This window comes from Strongylocentrotus purpuratus, unplaced genomic scaffold (genome assembly GCF_000002235.5).
Source record: "Strongylocentrotus purpuratus isolate Spur 01 unplaced genomic scaffold, Spur_5.0 spur5_scaffold_1, whole genome shotgun sequence".
Taxonomy (NCBI): domain Eukaryota; kingdom Metazoa; phylum Echinodermata; class Echinoidea; order Camarodonta; family Strongylocentrotidae; genus Strongylocentrotus; species Strongylocentrotus purpuratus.
The window spans coordinates 33,067,339-33,086,554 of NW_022145594.1; the positions used below are offsets into that span (position 1 = coordinate 33,067,339).

Sequence of the window (19,216 nt, forward strand, 5' to 3'; positions counted from 1 at the left end):
ATTCATGAACTATTTGTATTTTGGTTGTAAGTGGTTTGTAATTATGTACATGTATTATTTCATTTGCCAAGTTTTAATGTTAATTGAATTGATGTAGTTTGTAATGCAAATTCTGTTTCCTTTACTTATCAACTATTTTCTTTTTAAACCGCTTAGAGGCAATATGCAATTTGCAATATAGAAATATCTTATTATTATTATTATTATTATTTTTATTTAACACAGTAGTCATAAATGATATAACCCGTACCTTTCAATGTTTGCCATCTGCCGTTTAGCTCCTTTGCTCCAGGTCAAATCAGATGAGGGAGATTTCACTGTGAGGAAAATAAAAGATCAATATACAGTGTATTTACTCATTCAATTCAATTAAATTCAAATGAACATTTATTTTCTTCCATTCAATTTGACAACATATTTGACATGTGTTCAAACAATACAATTTATACGTAGGATTAAATATTGGTTAGGTAATTACAAACTGATTCCATGGGTTTGTATAATTTCACCATTTGCAATATTATATTCTATGCATTTTCATATGTGTCTGTCTATTGGGAAAAATTTAGTGATTGGCTGCTAATCACGATTTGTACTAAACCATGAATAGACCAAATGATAATATGCTCCTCAACATCACAAGACAGTTATTAATTTACAGATGTGTTCTACGATATCTCACATATGACTATAATAAAAAACAAATGTAACAATACTCTTGCAATTTGCATAAACATTCATTTATATTTTAATGTTCGCAACAATGGCATATAACTTGATTCTATAAAATGTTAACTATTCACCTAACCCTCCACCACACCCCCCCCCCCTCCTCCCCCTCTTCCCTCTCAACAATCCACTGCACTCCCCTTTAAAATTAACATCTGAACCAGTTAATGGGATAGTGATCACACTTACGTATCATAATAATGGAAGCCAGCAGATCTTCAATGTCTACATCTGGTTTGTGCATTCCTCTGAGCTCTCCTAGGCTCGTCACGTCCAACGTCTGGACCACCTTCTTGGTGTCTGCTACCACTGCGACAGTCTTGTACACCGCCCTCTCGTGGGCTAGAGCGTACTTTGGTAAGGCCTGTTTGAGCTTGAGCAGACTGTCCAGTTGTTTCTGGACGATCTTTACCTGTTGTCCTGCTATGGCCTTATCTTGACCAATCTGTGACAGTAGCTTTATGGTTCCCTGTCAGATTAAAACACAACAAAACATGTGTCAGTGAAATCTAAGCAAAAGATATCTATCTTCTACACATTGTATCTTCTAGCATAAACAGTCTTAATTCAACTGACAGCGTTGTTTAAATCCACAGCTTCTAACTCTGGAGGAAGAAAGGTTGGGGCCCGCCTCACAAAGTGTGTAATAAAAAGAAATGCAAAATTTCTATGACGAATTTACTCACAAGCAACCATATGCAAATAAAATTTTCCTTGGATCATATCAAAACAGTTAATTAACAGTTCTAAAGGTTCCAAAAGATGTTTTATGGTGGATTTTATCACAGCTCTTTAGGGGTGAAAGATACCAAACGCCAACTGCTTTTTTCAATGAATTTACACTCTAAGAAAAAAAAGAATTTTATAGTGAAACCTCTATATACAGACCACTCAAGGATGACAAGAATAATAGTCTTTATGGATGGTAAACTTTTTGTACGGTTTCTATAGTACATGTTTCTATGAGAAATGATTGCCAAGGGAAACAAAACATGTGGTCTTATTAGACAGGGGGTCTTCATATACAGGTGGTCGCTAAAGCAGAATTCAATGTAGTTTCTTACTTCTTTCCTTTCTTCCAGTACAACAAGCTCATGTTCTAGTTGTTTCTGGAGCCTCATGGCCAGCTTGTTCTCTCTGTTGATGTGGTGTAAAGCCTTGGTGACTGTCAGATGTTCTTCATGGATCTTGGCTTGTCGCTGCTTGTACATCGATAGAAACCTGGAGGAAAATAATATGAAAATTCCAAGGGATTTAAAATTATAATCTATGTATCTGGAATTCATATCTTGTTCAAAATGGCGCTACAAATGAATCTTGACTGAAATCAAGGTCTCATGGGATTCCTGGCGGGCTTTTCTCATTGCGACATAATTATATCTCAACATCATTACGTCATCCACTATTCTTAGTATGCACAAATCAAATTAAGATTTAACATCCTTATGTGCTTCCTCAACCTCCTCCTCCTCCTCCTCCTCAACCTCCTCAACCTCCTCACCAGCCTCACCAGCACCACCACCACCACCACCACCATCATCATCATCCTCATCCCCTCCACCTCATCATAATCACCACCACCACCATCATCATCATCATCATCCTCCGGACTTACCTTTCTACAAACTTCTCATAGGTAGTGTTGGTGAGATGCTTGTATCTCTCCGGTCCTTTCTCCTCTCCATCTAGCTGTCATCATCATCGTTATCATCATCATCACAACCACCATAATCATTATTCTCCTCCTCCTCCTCATCATCAGTATCATCACCCCCATCATCATCATCATCCTCATCTCCTCAACATCATCATCATCATCATCTTCCTTTGGACTCACCTTTCTACAAACTTCTCATAGGTAGTGTTGGTGAGATGCTTGTATCTCTCCGGTCCTTTCTCCTCTCCATCTAGCTGTCATCATCATCGTTATCATCATCATCACAACCACCATAATCATTATTCTCCTCCTCCTCCTCATCATCAGTATCATCACCCCCATCATCATCATCATCCTCATCTCCTCAACATCATCATCATCATCATCTTCCTTTGGACTCACCTTTCTACAAACTTCTCATAAGTAGTGTTGGTGAGATGCTTGTATCTTCCCGGTCCCTTCTCCTCTCCATCCAGCTGCCTGATAGCAAGATGCATGGTTGCTAGGAGATGGGCTAGGTTCTCCTGCTGGATGTTGTTCATCCCTTCAGTACCTAAACAATATCAAATTCATTTCATTAAGACATAAATATAAATTTAATAAACTTTGTAAATTCTAAAATGAGTAACGTCAATTACATTTTAACAACTACAAAAATGATGTATTTCAGTTCATTATTAGATAACTACAAGTTAAATACAGCCATGAAGGATAGGAATAGAGAATAAAACACATTAGTAAAAATGTAGCATTGGTGTTTCTCTACAAGTCATGATGACAGTTTCCAAAGTTCTGAAACAACTCTTGAAACAGGAAACTCATAAAATTGTGCTTCAATACAAGTAAAAGCTCAAGATTGAAAAGGAACTTTTAAGTTATTCTTGTCTCCAGATAGATTCCTCCCATGTCAAAGAACAAGATGGAAAACAGATTGCAATGCACGTGGTCCAGTGACGCTTGTCCTGCTGCCGATTTTGAACGTTAACCAAAGTCACAACTTAAACCCTATCCTAACATCACACCGAACCCTAACTCTAACCCTAATGCTGATACTAACCTGACAACAAAATCGTAAAGTAAGCCCTATTCCTATGTTTCTATAAGACAAAGTCAAGAGCAATTGTTGCCGGCGAATATGTTGATTCACCAATCTTGAGAATAACATACCTTGCAGGTAAGCCATAGCATGGTCTACAACAATTTGACAACAAAACTGAAACTCAGCCCTATTCCTATGTTTCTATAAGATAAAGCCAAGAGCAATTTTTGCCGGAGCAAATGTAGCAAATCGCCTACATGTAGCAATTCAGTCACTAGAGTACCGTACCTTGCAGGTAGGCCATAGCGTGGTCTACAAGCCTTTCCCTGGTCCAGTGCTGATACCAGTGGCAGTTGAGATGCTCAGTGAGGGCGGGGTACTCTCTGCACCTTCGCTGGAAGTCTTGGCCAGTGTCGGCGGAGATCAGGACCACCCGGAAGTTGTTCCTCACGGTCCTAGTAAGGATTGATGGTCATTTGAATGAGTCAGGAGCCGGTAACTCTTTTCATTTCAATCAATACTGTGTGCTTTGGACTTTTTGTTTTCTCTTCTCCTCAAACGAGGTTTTTATTTCCATAATTTCAATAAATATTTACATTAATAACTGTGTGTGCTTTGGACTTAAGACAGGTCAGTTTCATTGAAGGCTACAAAATGTACAGGTACATGTATTCCAAAGAAATGTGTTTTCAGTGTAAGACAGCATGAATTAGCTGGATTACTACTTCTTGTTTAATAACACGGCTCATGTATGTAGCTCTCCTGATCTAACATTAACAGATCACTTTGTTATTTCATGTTTGTACACCTTAGCTGTTATTATATATGTTCATTAATGAAAAGTAATATAGAAAAATCAATGACGATCTATACGATTGATGATATATTACATTTCCGGAAATCAACTTTGGTACGAAAAAAATAAAGGAATGTAAATCACATGCAAAAGTCATTATAAACATTTATTGTCAAAGTGAGTTCTTACTTGAGGAAAAAGTTCCATGCTGTCTCCCGCGTATAGGTGAGCCCTGCGGCAGTGACCTCGGTGCGTATGGAGTTGATGATGGTCGTCTGCTCCTCACTGGAGAAGAGATGCGTGATGGCGCCAGTCACAACGAACTCGCCGACGTACACGAGGAAGTCTTCCTCGTGGAGGTCCTCTTCGGTCAGAAGGAGCAGTAGCTTCTCACCCTATCAGAAAAAAAATTAATATAATTTTTTTTTTACTGCATTCATTAAGTTTTACAAAGCCATTGGGCAAATTCAACACCACTCATTACTGCTAGAACTGCAGGAGTTTGCAACATTTGAATGAATAATGAATCATTTTTATATAATTCAACAATTTGGTTGCTCCCCATTGTATTCCTTGAAATTTAAAGACAAGATAAAGACCTGCACCAAGAAAAAAAAATTGACTTTAGAAGGTAAAAACCAATTTCCTGTTAACAATGCCTTGGATTCTCCAGTTGTTGATCGATTAACATACTACATGTATGTGTTTCATATTGCTCTTTTAAAATTAGCTGACTGATTCTTATTCACTTTGAAAAGTTCCCTGATTTTACTGTAAATTTTTTTACCCCCTTTTTAAAAACTCGTTCGTATGCTATATTTCAATATAAATCCACAACTACAGGCTACAATGCCACAAACCTTGACTCCCGCCTTGGTGTACATGGCCACAAGGTCAGCCTTGAACTGATCTATCTTGTAGTTCCTAGACGATGCCTCAGGGGCCGCACTGATCTCAGACACGCTGAACCCACACAGGCTGGCTGCTAGACGAGCAAAGAGGTTGCTCAGACCCGGGTTACCATCGGCAACCAGGAGGGCGTGGCCTACCTCGTGGGTTGACATCATCATGCGGGCCAGACGACAGACACGCTGGATGGTTTCCTGGATGAAGACAAAAGATCATCAATTTGGAAGTGAATAATAGTAATAATAATAATAATAATAATAATAACAATATTTATAAAGCGCAACATATTCATCTCTAGAAATGCTCAAGGCGCATACAAATAATTTAAATTAATATTCAACATATTTAAGATATTAAATGTTAACTTACATTAAAGGCAACTTGATACTAAAAGTAAGAAATTAATGAAGGCACACTATAACTTCAAAAGAAAGGCAGAAATATTTCTGACAACTTTTAGTCCATTTATTTCTCACCCATATCAAACTTCTGTTCAGGTCTTATATGGATGTTCTGAGTTAAGCAGAGATCTGCTGAAAGACAGAACTTGAGAAGGGTGTTGAGACAATGATGGTGGAAGTAAAGGTACCAGTTAGCACCCTCCTTAAGGACCAGTGCAACCAGTGCAGATGGGCTTTAAACATTGAGTCTTACCTTATACAGAGTCAGCTTGATCTTTGGATGTCCCTTGTTGTACTCCTCCACTGCATCCTGGAGCAGCCTCTGGACGCCGGCGACCTCCGAGCATGGTTGGTACTGGTCGGTGTTCTCCACCTCCGACCCAGTGGTGCTGCTGGTGGCTTGCTGGGAGCTGCGGTACCCACCGGCGGTGACTATACCGGAGTCCTGCTGGACGAGGTTGCTGAAGAGAGGCTGGTCGGGCGAGATGGTCAGCTGGAGCTATAAAGGGACAACAAAGATGGATGATGGAAAAGGATGATTAGTGAATGCTTGTAGACAGACAATTAGACAATAAGTTGCTAACTATTCATTCTCTGTTACAGGAATTGCAAACTGGGACAAAATTTATCAAATTAGGGAGAGGGATGGAGAGAGAGAGAGAGATGCCATTTGTGTTGTTGTCGAAAAGATAGAAATGCAATTCTTGTTTCTGGTCAGCTGGAGCTATGGATAGGACAAGGGACAACAAAGAAGGATGATTAGCCCATGGACAGATCTATAATTTAGACAGTAAGTAATGGTTTCTATGTTACAGGAATTGGAAGAAAAGAGGACAGACACTGAATTTGAAACCAATTCACTTACAAGATCCTTTTGTCTACTGATTGTCTACCAATATGCAAGTTAACATAGCAATAAAGACTAAAAGAGGAATAAATAAACAATAAAGCCCCTATCAGGGATTTGCAAGCCCCCTAAAAATGTATTCCAAAATTTATCTGTAACAGCAAGATTTTTTTCAATTTCAAAAGATGGAAATGCAATTCTTGTATCTAGCAATTAAAAACAATTAATACCTACCCATTTCTGATGACCGTAACTGCGTAATTATCAAAAATACAAAATAAAATATATATCCCTCTCAAAAAGGATTAAAATGTGTGGTGTCAACAAGATTGACTTAGCATTCTGCAGGGGTGATAGGGAGCACTAAAAAAAAATAGTTTTTTTTTGTTTTCCCCTAAACAATGCCCCCCTTGAGTAAGAAAAAAATTGGGGAAAAATAGGACAAAATAGGGAAGAATAGAGAACATAAGAGGGAAATCGGGAAAATCAGGATCAAAACGGGAAGAAAAAAAAATCAGGATTATTTTTTTTTTTAATCGGGAAGAAGAAAAAAAAGCGGGAAAAAATTGGGGAAAAATAAAAAAAATCAGGTTTTTATCAGGCCTGATTCTGTAAACTAAATAACTTCTCTACCGAAAGAATATTGATTGGTGTCAAAAAATTAAAAAGACATGTGTATTTTTTACCTTCCATTTTTGTAAGTTCAGATTTTATAATAACTATCTCAGACACTAAATTTTTTTAAAAAATGCAAGGACAATTATTCTCCAAGTTACACAAGAACAAACAAACATAAATCAATCCAGTTAGGAGTTTCCCTCTTCATTATCAGCAAACAGTACCCATGAAGTTTAGTGACATATTTAGTTCTCTCCAACGGAAAAAAAAAGAGATTTTAAGATACAATCTGAAAGGACAGGCAATCTTATACTTTCCCCCAAAACATGTGACTGAGTATTCACTTCTGTGTATTCCAAACTATACAACCAAAGACCACCAAATAGGGCTAGAAAAGATGAAGAACTTTCCAGAATTTGAAATATGAATATTAATTTGTGTGCATTACAGACTTATAAACAACCAAAAAACCACCGAAAAGGGCTACCTAAATAAGACGAAGGATTTTCCAGAATTTTAATTATGAATATTTATTTCTGTGCATTACAGACCTACATATATATATATATATATATACAACCAAAGACCACCAAACAGGGCTTAGAATTTGAAATATGAATACTAATTTCTGTGCACTACAGACCTATATACAACCAAAGACCACCAAACAGCTAGGGCTAAATAAGATGAAGGATTTTCCAGAATTTGAATTATGAATATTTATTTCTGTGCATTACAGACCTACATATATATATATATATATACATGTACAACCAAAGACCACCAAACAGGGCTAAATAAGATGAAGAATTTTCCAGAATTTGGAAGATGAATATTAATTTCTGTGCATTACAGACCTATAAACAACCAAAGACCATCAAACAGGGCAAAATAAGATGAAGAATTTTCCAGAATTTGAAAAAGAGATTTTAAAGAATGTGTGAATAATATTCAACTTCTGTGCTTGATAGGTCTACTACATACACGTACAACCAGAGAAGACCTTTAAGATGTTGTCTTAACATGATGAAGAACTTTCCAGAAAAAGTTAACAGAATCAAGACATTTAAAGACTGTCGATACTACTGGGCCAGAAGGGATTAGACCACACAGCAAGGTCACTGACAGGTGGCTATCTCATTAACTCAGCTCTCAACATAAGAAAAAGAGGATTATGGGGGACCAACAGGCACCGATTGGGGAAGTTTTCTATATAGAGGGAGCAAGTAGCTACAAGTAGGACAGTGGGGCTTTAATTGTAAAGTTCTGAAGTTACAAGTAATTAACAGTTAACTATCAGGCGTGACACCCACTTACAGTTAAACTTTTAATAAACCTGTGAAAAATATAAACAAATATCAATTCACTATTTGGTAGATAATGTTATCGAAAGGCACAGCAAAGCAAACAATCACACAAACAGAACACATAATCATACCACTTTCTCTCCTTTCATAACGCATCGTGCATTGCGGCCTGGGCTATATGATTCAGACTTTAAAAATGGCAAACGATATACAAGATGATATTATGGTGAATGTAGTATGAAAATGTGGGTGCATTACAAGGGAACAAGATGAATATAGGTGGTCATGCATGTAAATATCACAATTCACCCAAAGGTGAAATGGAAAATATAATTATCAACAATCAACACTTCTATCTATTTTTAAGTGACTTTGTATTTCTACATGTGAATGTCATTACATGGAAAGAAGAAATAGTTGCAGATGTCTATTTTAACCTGAACAAACATTATTACTTTCGACTGCAGGCATCGATCATAATACGGCATTTAAGGCCATAGTTTATCTCTTATCAACTAAGATTCTCATCACTGCAATGTGATGCATGTGCATTTGCAAGTTCTGAATAAATATGATGAGAAAAAATGCAAACTTTTGATAAATGTGGAGACAATTAATCAATAAAATTCTAGCACAATGACTAAACACTTGTAACTGATCGTATTAATATGCTAATTTGTGTTTGATAGTTAAAGTGATAACACAAGTACATGCAGGTGAAATGGCAACTACGTGTAAATGCATTTGATAACAACCAAAATTCAAAAAGACTTTGAAACATACACATAAGCTGATATCAACTCATTAAATCTGGTATACATTGTTTGGGTGGCAAAAGCACTACATATATGTGGAATGTACAGTACCTATCATGTACAGTGTATGAACTGTACATTATCACAAATAGATATTGCGTCAACATGCCGCAACAAGGTAGTATAGTGAAATCGTAGAGTGGTGTTGAAGAAAAAAAATCACAAAATTGGAATTAAAGTGCTGATGATTGCTAACAATGATGGATTATAAATAAAGCTGTATGTATCTATATACAAAAAAAAGGATTCTGTTCTAAATGTGTGGCGATGACTCATGCAAACATGGCAGAATGAAAAGCAATTGCATGCTAGGTGTTTGAAAAAGATTATTTGACATTACCGGTTCTTCGGCAGTGAATTCCTTGCGAGCCGCGGTCACGAAAGCCAGCTGATAACGGTCAAAGTCGACCGGACTGACCAGCCGCTGACCGTACACCCACTCACACTCGTGTCGCCATAGCAACAGGAGGTTGTCTGGATTGGTGCCGGGTCTCAGGGAGAGACAGATGTTCCTGAGGGAAGAAAAAGCATAAGTTGGTGTGAATATCTCCTGATACATGTGCATCAATAGCTACCCAAATATAATGAACTGTTAATACATTAGTTTAACTATTAATATTTTGATACTACCATTCGGTTCCATCAGATTTACATTACTATATAAGCTGATATATTCACGTACAGATATTTTCGCGAATGACAGGCTAAGAGACATTTTCACGAGTCGTTGCTTTCGCAAATAGCACACAGCAGCAAATAGCACACATGAAGTATGAAGTATTCACAAACTTTCTCACACCAACACATACATACGCAGAGATTCGGTAAGTACACACACAAGTCGAGGCAGCCCATCGCACCACATACAGCTAGCAGCCAAGTACCGCACCGGTACGAAGATTACATTGTGTCTATATTAGTCTAAGAGCCTTACACAGCTAATAAGACCTTTCGAATATAAACACAGGGTTTTGACAAAGTAAAGATGCAACTTACTGGAAGAGTCTCCTCATGTCTCTTAGAGAGAAGATGTAGTGGCATCTCTCAGCGGTGGCAAGGAACATACTCCTCATCCTCTCCTGGACCTCGATCGTCACGTTGACCATCATCGAGATTAGCGCCCTCAACTTCTCCTCTTCCTTGTCGATCAAGTGCTGTTTCTGTAATCACAAAGAGTCATTCATCATTCAAGTTAGTTCCTCTTTTCTCTTGCTTTTTTCCCCATTATATTTGTCGTTTCATTGCATATTTGTTGTGATATAATTATTCTTGTATTATGTTTTGCATGAGAAATAAAATCATTTGAATTGAATTTGAATTGAATCATGCAATTACAAGACAGTGAGTACCGGTTATTGATAATAAATTCTTGCCTGCTATCTTTTGGTGTAATAGTATGCTCTTGAAAAACCCATAGTCATGAGTAATTTTATACCATTCAAGTGTTTAACATATAACTAGAGCGCTCTCAACTTCTCCTCTTCCTTGTTGATCAGGTGCTGCTTCTGTAATCACAAAGATTAAGTCATCATGCAATACACCAGTTTACGGTTATGGGTGCCATTTTAATTTAAAAACCAAATACAAAATATTCAAATACTGGTGACAATATAATATAATTTATTAAAAACTAGAAAGTATGGAGGTAAATCAAAGAATTGTACCTTGTGGTCTCTGTTAGCATTAGACGAGGTTGTAGCTGGAGTCAGGAAGTGAGTGTGAAGAAGGGTGGTGAAGATATAATGCACCTCTGAATTCCTGTTTGACAAATGAGAGAAATAATTAGAACTGGGAATACTTTTTTAGGGAATAATGCAGAGCTGTAATTAATCAAAGCCCTATATCTGAATCAATTTATCAACATTTCAAATACTGTATAAGCTGATATTTTCGCGTACAGATATTTTCGCGAATGACAGGCTAAGAGACATTTTCGCGGGTCGTTGCTTTCGCGAATGACACTTTTGCAGTACTAAGTACTGTACTGTACTTCCGTATTAATTCACTACGCCATGCCTACACGCCATGCTACACATACCATACACAAAGCTATCGGAGAAGACACACCTCCCTGACCAGAGTTAGCTTGTGCGACATGCATACACAAAACATATCGCACAGCATCGCATCGCATCGCACTCGCACTACAAGCACTGCATCAGCACATAGGGCGCTCGTTAATGCCAATATGGGAAACCCCACTATAGGGAATTCCCGCTAGTGGCGATGACGTAGTTTTGAAAGCACATGTACTAGTACTGTGTGACATTGCTTACTTGTGCGGCGGGCGTTCAGGCAGTGGAAATTGTTTTGTGTGTCATGTTACGGGTGTTATGCCTGAGAGTGTGTGTTTGTGGATGTTGTTTACTTGTGGTAGATTTATTTTGAAACGATGAAGTCCGTAGGTCCAAACAATCATAGATTCAGTGAGTTGTTTCTCTCCCTTTGCCCATAAATGTTCTCATTGTTTATGACTCGCTTACTTGCTAGATTTGATTTGCAAATGGTAGATCGATTTATATTCAATTCAATTCAATTCAGAACTTTATTTCAGACACAACTACACAAGGCAGATGTCCATAAAACATATGTTACATAGATATATAGGGAGTATAAACATGATGAGTATAATAACTTTCTCGCGCCAAAATGCAACACATACACACACGGACTCGGTACACGCAAGTACATGTACACACACAAGTTTAAGCAGCCCATACAGTAGAGTACTTACCGTACCGGCAAATAGAGCGAGAAGGCTGATCGATTTTAAGATAGGGGTGCGAGCGTAATGCATGGTGATTAAAATACCAAGTTGACAACGGTTACAGAAGAGTAAGAGACGTTTGAAAAATGATAACTTCCCCACTTGCTGTCGCGGAAAGTGGAATCACCGAGTGAGTGTTGCAAGCTGTGCAAATGCAACCGCTGCTACACAATAAGCTGAGTGAGTGTGGGCGCGGCATGCACATGTTCGTAGTAGTGGCAGTGGCTAGGCAAATGGCGCTGGCGATCGAGAGGATAATATTACGCTGATATTTTCGCGCTCAGGAATGATGAGGTGGTAATATTTTCGCGTGTTGATAATTTCGCGATAATTTGCAATTCGCGAAAATTCGCGAAAATAAAACCCTCGCGAAAATAACAGCTTATACAGTAAAAGATTACTTCAAAACAGTTTTAATAAATTATAGTTTGTGCATATCTATTTCAAACAGTTTTGAAAAAAGTGATACAAGAAGGGTTATCTTTATATAAAGATATCTTCATAAACAGTTTAACTTTCAAAGTTTGAAGTTATGTCTCATGAATCATTGTTTTTTTCGTTGTCCTAAAGTTTGATATGTACAGTATGTTCCCCTTCTTATCTAAAGATCATACAATTGAATTGTATATTTTATCATATACTTCATTCAATAATAAGATAAAAAATTGCTGTTAAATGAATGTTCCACGATGGCAGTTTCACCATATGAATATCTGCTTACTTTGGATACGGCATGCCGAGCACAGCAAAGTGCCTGACAAGCCTCGGGTTAAGGGATGGTACGCTGGCCGGGGTCATGGGGTTGACTGTTGTCACGTAGGTCACGTTCTTGACCTCTCGCATACGATGCGTGTCCGGTTCGTAGAAACCGCCAGAGTCCAGGTGCTGTCTGACCATGGCTGAGGCCGACTGATGATTGAACTGATCGACCTGAGAATGGAAAGTAAACTTGTGTTACAATATTTCCTTTTCCTTTAAAAATTCGCCAGGCAACATATTGCATTAAATGCTGACATGAGATAGCCAAAAAATTTGATCAAATTGGGTCAGATTTATTTGTATAAAAAATTATGTAACTACATTGTAGAAGCAGCTTGTCACAACAGCATGTGTTAAATTGACAGAGTACTTGATTTCAAAATATTATTTTTCATGCAAAGCGTGACCAATAGTACCTTAAAGATTTGTGGCCCATTCAATTTCCTTCTTCAACTTTATATATCTATTGTTTCTGGTTAAGTTCTAAGGGTAGTGAAACAATAATTTACAGCTAATCATCTACCCAAGATATAATCAATTTTTTCGAATAGATTTTGATAGTAGAGATTGAACTATAGCTCGCACTAAATTTATACCCAAGAACACGTACTAGAATTATAACTCGAGTGTGTACTTACATAAGCTAAGTTGAGATCATCCACAAGGCACATGAGCTTCTTATTTCCCTTAGGAACGTATGTCCGACCATGACGCCATTCAAGCCTTTCCTCTAACCGCTGCCACAAGACACGGCTTGTCGTGAACCTAGCATAACCAAAAGAGACTTCTTCAATATAAAGTACAAAACCTAAGAAATGCTATCTTTTTGTGTATTATGGGGTATGTCATCATCTCACGATGAATTGTTTCGTTTTACTTTTCTGAAAGGCAATATGATAAATCTAATTGGTAGAAAAATAATCAGGGGAAAAAAATTCTTTGGATTCTCATTGCTTTCTCTAATCATTTACCTGTCTTTGACTTATCATATTCCTTTATTCCTGTTTCACTTATTATTTTCTCTCTTTTCTTTTTCTTTATTGTTTCAAAAATATCTCTACTACATGTACATCTCCTTCAACCTAGCTTATTGTCTTCATCTTTGGTTTCATTTCTTTCTCACTCTCCATCCCTCTAACTTTCTCTCTGTCTTTCCTATACGTTTACCTGTTAGCAGTGACAGTGAGTGCCAGGACCTCAGCCACCTCTCCAGAGCATACAGTACGGATACGATCATTGATGATAGCCGTCTTGCCACAGCCGGCCTCTCCAACCAACATCACTGGTTTACCAGCATCGGAGAGTAGACCAAGCAGATAGGAAATTTGCTGTTCAAAGATTACACACAAATACAATAAGACCTTCCCTGCATACAGACTGCTAGCTAATACTTCGGATTTACATAGCCAATTACACAAGCGAGCATTAATATATTGTAAGAATAGAATAGAGGCAAAAACCCTTCCTTGTGGTACTCCAAAAGTTCAATATTTTATGACTTTCGCCCAGCAGAGCACAACATTTCATTAAAAGCTGGTGAAATAATCTGATAGTATTGTATTAAGCATTGCAGAGTATATCTGTATATATTTGGGCACCCATTACTAGCAATACTACCATACACATATATTCAAAGTCATGCCTGAGCTACAACATATATGATACCATTGCATCATATCAGGAACATTCAAATATAAGCCTTTTTGAAAAGCAGTTTATGATTACCTCTGTGGTGACAGTGTGGACAAAGGCATCAAGTGGGATGCCCTCGTGTGGTGGCATGCTGTAAGGTGGTACAGCCTCGGACCAGATCACCATCTCACCGCTCTCACTGTCCACAAAGTAATCAAAGACCTGTGCGGAAGGAGGCATATATAGAAGCGTGTGATCCATTGTCTGGTGATGTACTCAAGAGACCACAATAGTAAATAATAAACAGAAATTAATCAAGTGCCGGTACCTATTCTTGTAATCAATCCTGTTTGTCCCGTCTTGACTGTCCCACAGTCAATATCTTACACTAACTGAAGCCTCAACTTCAACCTTTGTTCAGACACTTATGCGTAACTCTAACCCTGAACCATAACAAAATCCAAACTGCAACCCTAACCCTTAAGCCTGGAGCAATCGTTACTGGAGCAAAATGTCAGGTTAATCTCAGCAGAAATGATCATTTCAAGGCAACTTATAAATTGTACTCCTCCCATATTACAATGTAAGATATGATAACATACTATATCACTGAAGATTTCTAACAAACATTTCCTCAACTCAAGGAGACATTTTTTTTTCTCCTGTGATTGAAATGGTTCCCACACGAGTTCTCGGAACTGTTTCACAAAGCCTTTTTTCAATAACAAATTACAAAAATCAGTGACAAATCTGTTGATAACCAATCAGAAGCAAGGAATTCAGTAGCATATAACGAAAACTGTCATTTGTCACTGATGACAAGTTTTGTGAAACGCCCCCATGATCTAAGCAGGGCATTACTCACCTCCCCTTCTTCAGGATAAATCTCACGTTTCTCCCATTTAGAGCGCCACCAGTGGCTGAAGGTTGAACGGTGCTTTTCCTCCAGGGTTCCACCCAACGCCCAGACCGCAGCAAAGCTGACGTAGCGCTCATATTGCTCATCGCTCAGCTCTGTGTTCTGAGCTATGATGGCCTATCAGAAAGATATAGAGAATACTTAAGAAATTGCAGTCATAATGAATTCATGACATTTTGATCTCACAGAGTTTCTGGTTTTACAGATAGAAGACAAAGAGCTGAGCTTATATCCAAATGTATACGATACCAACAGGAATAGACAGGATTGACATAAATTTCTTAATTCAGATGCACAACTCGTTCCTGTTTTCACGAGGTGACGGTAGTCAGGAAACTCTGCACCAAATTGTATGCGATTTTCATTCACTACCGTCACTTCGTGGAAATAGGGGCGAACTGTGGTAGAACCACAGGTCATAGCATGAAACTCAAGAAACATGAGTGCAGACCATAAATAAATGAATTAGAAACGGTGCTTTAGTTTTAGTACCTAGAGAAGACAGAATGCTTTTAAATTAAGAAACGTGAATAACTGGAATGCATTACCAGAGGAAGCAGTCTGTGCCACTAGCATCAACATGTTCAAATCTGCTCTTGAGAACATTTGTTATTGATAACAAGTATTATGGACAGGTTTGACAATAACATCAAATAATGAGAGTTGTTTCTTACATCCAAGATGGCACAGAAAGTCAGGACCATATTGCTCTCGCTGGTATCTACTATCCTCTTCATCTTGGGCCTCTTCCTCTGTTTACTGGTCGTCATGACAGCTGGTCTAAGACACAGGTCTAGGTACTCAAAGGTTGGACCAAGGTACATGTCGGTCAGGGCCTTCAGGATGTCCTGGTCCTTCTCTGGGCGTCGGTCAAGCCAGGTGGTCAGGAGCAGGGCCCAGCTGACGTCGGACCGGTCCATAGAGAGTAGGCCTACCCGGGAGAGTAGACCAGGACTAAGCTGGTCCATGCTCTCAATCTAGGATACACATATTGGATGAAATGATGGTATTATACAACAACAACAAAATCAAAGGCTACAAAGTCATAATGTACAGTGGGAACACTTTGAATATGAAGTCGGTGTATCTAACACATTAAAATTTAAATGCGTTTTTAAAGTTGATTTAGACTACCGGTACTTGAGTACCAAACAAGAATTTCTGAATCCAAACATGGCTAAATTTTTGTAATAATAACATTTAATTTACATGCATAAGTACATCCCACAAAATATATGTTATTCCTATTCTTCACTGAGCAAAAAACTGTTCTGAAGATATATATATATATATATATATATATACATTTTTTTTTTTTAATGATATAATTCATAAAAAAAAACATTTGCAGCCCAAAAGCCGAATAACAGTTTTTTTTTACAAAGTATACATCAGTGACAAAGTAAAATTACACACAAAATATATGCATGATAACATTATGATACTAAAATTGCAATTCCATTTGTACATATAATATATAATTGTGTACTACTTTCTATTAAACGATCACAATACCAATACACATTGCCCATCGTCATATGTTCCTAAAAAGGAATATATTTGAAAATCTTACCTCCCAGAAAATGGAGAAATTATCCGGTATGTGAACACGCTCATTGTTGGCTAGAACTAAGGTTCCGTCGTGATCAAATAGAGAACTGAAGATCTCCATCTGAGTGGGATTTATCTACAAATAGATAACAAAAAAACAAATGATAACAATCAAACTTGCAAGCAACACTGTATAATTACATGTATTTGGTAAGCTTTTTAATCAAAAAAGGCATGTCATTCATATGTAGATTGACTTTGATCCAAATTGGGAAATATGATGTTTCAAATATAGTCAGATTGCCATCTAAATGACCAATACAAACGGTTAGATTTAGCATATCCAAAATACTAATGAAACTGCGTATTAAAATGGAATAAGATTACTACTGCATACTAACCAATTTAAAGATTCTAGAGCTTATTTCCATTTGTTTAATTCCTAGCATCAGACGCAATATAGTCATGAAACGAAAAATAGATGCAGTGTGTTCAGAAGATTTTGCCATTTCTACTCATGCATCTGGCATATTTGTTTAGGGCTCTGAATCAAAAAATATTGAACCAAGTCACAAAATGTGGAGTGATTGTTGCGAAAGAGGTGTAAGGATCTAGTTGCCAAGCTGGACAAGGAGAGAACAACATTATGCCCTATTACCTCTCCATCTAGATGCATAGCCTTTATGTGAGGTTTGGTTTGGCTGAAGTCTGCTTTGGGAATGAGGCACAGCTTACGAAGCAAAGCGATGAATAGACCATCACGCCATTCCCTGCAAGAAAACAAGATGAACATGAAATTAATCACATTACACATATGTTGTCATTGAGATAACCACAGCTCATACAGAAATTTGCGGTATCGGGAAGTACATAATTATAATAATAATAGTGGCAACTTGTATAGCGCACAGGTCCACCTTTCGCTGCTCTTGGCCCTTAGAAAAAAGTACATGTAACAGACACAAGAAATAAAAAAAATAAATAAAAAAATTATATCATTAATTATTCCTGTACTATTCCTGCTGGTCCAATCAAATAACAAATTTAATTCTACTTTACATTAGAAACTTCTACAAACATTCAATCATATACAGTGAGATCAATATCACTGTAAATATTACAATCCTATCAAACTGCATGGTAAATATTGTACGTCTCTTCTTTGATTATGAATTTGATTACACATATTGATGTTGTCTATTTCTGTTGTCATATTCTAGCTAGAGTGTCTGTTTCATCCATTTTATTTTTCTCTTTTCTCTCAATCTTTCTCTTGCTCCCTTACACTGACTTTGTTTCTGGGTGAGACACTCATTCAATCTCTCTCTTCCCATCTCCTTCTTTCTCTCAATCTTGCGCACGCTTCCTTTTACTTACTTTGTTTCAGGGTCAGCACTACCGAGAAGCTCAACAGACTATCTGTCACCATCTTACCAGTCTCTCTCTGCCGTCATTTTTAGACTTTCTTTCTATCTCTCTATTTCCTTCTCCATCTTTCTCACTTTCCTCTCTCTCTCTCTATCTCTCTCTCTCTCTCTCAGACACACACACACACATAACCTTCTCCCATCTCTCTCTCCCATGCCTTTCTTTCATTCCCTGTATCAATATCTCTCTCTCTCTCTTTCTCTATCCCTATCCATCCTCTCCTGTATAAATGCCTCTCTTTGTCTTCCTTTTACTTACTTTGTTTCTGGATCAGCACTGCCGAGGAGCTCCACAGACTCCACCGCTTGAAGGAAGATCCTATGGGCTGTCACCATCTTACCGGTCTCTCTCTCTGCCATCATCAACGTCTTGATACACTCACTTTTACCACAGCCCGGGGGTCCAGTAACAATCACCTGTATAACAGATAATGTGAAACAATATCAATAATTGCTTTTCAATTGTATTATAACATCCGCAAGATAGGCCTGAGCCCCGTCTTACAAAATGTTGATATCAATCGCAACTTTATATTTGTGAATGATATCAATCACAACTATGTACATAAGAGATAGGAGACTACAAACTTGTGATTGATTGGAGGACTTGTGATTGATTTGGCCTTGGTTGATTTTTGCAATTTGGAGATCATCTCCCTTTCTCAAAGTATGCTTGAGCTTTTGCTCCAGGCTGCTTTTCTTCTTTAACTGATGGTTCCATAAAGTCCATACAAATGATTTAACAGTAAATCAAAACAAATTGAACATAAGGAGATACAACCAATGTATCTATCAGTAATGGGAGGAGCTCAGTGGCAGAGTAGTGGTCTTTTAACTGGATGGTTATGATAATGAAATAAAGTGGAAAAGCTAGTCTCCTCTTATAAGGCTTCAATCCCCAAGAACGAACTACCTTGGATAGGAGTGTGGGTCAACAGTTGCTTGTGTACAAGAACAAGTTTTCTTGGAGCATGCAAACAAAATAGACTCATCATCATCATCATCATCATATTTTGAGGCATATTTTTGATAAGCCATTTATG

The 19,216-nt window shown here is 37.6% G+C and overlaps 1 protein-coding gene across 1 annotated transcript in view; it reads right to left on the bottom strand.

Annotated features, from left to right (window-relative positions):
* Positions 1-19,216, bottom strand: part of LOC762758 (dynein heavy chain 9, axonemal) — a 110,988-nt gene that overhangs the window by 31,275 nt on the left and 60,497 nt on the right. The window contains exons 48-68 of the mRNA XM_030978704.1: positions 18,433-18,590; positions 17,405-17,516; positions 16,769-16,882; positions 15,870-16,172; positions 15,142-15,312; positions 14,370-14,498; positions 13,812-13,972; positions 13,283-13,409; positions 12,607-12,815; positions 10,783-10,876; positions 10,115-10,278; positions 9,459-9,630; positions 8,435-8,491; positions 5,785-6,030; positions 5,082-5,324; positions 4,411-4,616; positions 3,714-3,880; positions 2,789-2,939; positions 1,794-1,950; positions 919-1,198; positions 251-317 (exon numbers count right to left, since the gene is read on the bottom strand). Coding sequence (XP_030834564.1) covers positions 251-317; positions 919-1,198; positions 1,794-1,950; positions 2,789-2,939; positions 3,714-3,880; positions 4,411-4,616; positions 5,082-5,324; positions 5,785-6,030; positions 8,435-8,491; positions 9,459-9,630; positions 10,115-10,278; positions 10,783-10,876; positions 12,607-12,815; positions 13,283-13,409; positions 13,812-13,972; positions 14,370-14,498; positions 15,142-15,312; positions 15,870-16,172; positions 16,769-16,882; positions 17,405-17,516; positions 18,433-18,590 — 3,488 coding nt within the window. The remainder of the gene's footprint in view (positions 1-250; positions 318-918; positions 1,199-1,793; positions 1,951-2,788; positions 2,940-3,713; positions 3,881-4,410; positions 4,617-5,081; positions 5,325-5,784; positions 6,031-8,434; positions 8,492-9,458; positions 9,631-10,114; positions 10,279-10,782; positions 10,877-12,606; positions 12,816-13,282; positions 13,410-13,811; positions 13,973-14,369; positions 14,499-15,141; positions 15,313-15,869; positions 16,173-16,768; positions 16,883-17,404; positions 17,517-18,432; positions 18,591-19,216) is intronic.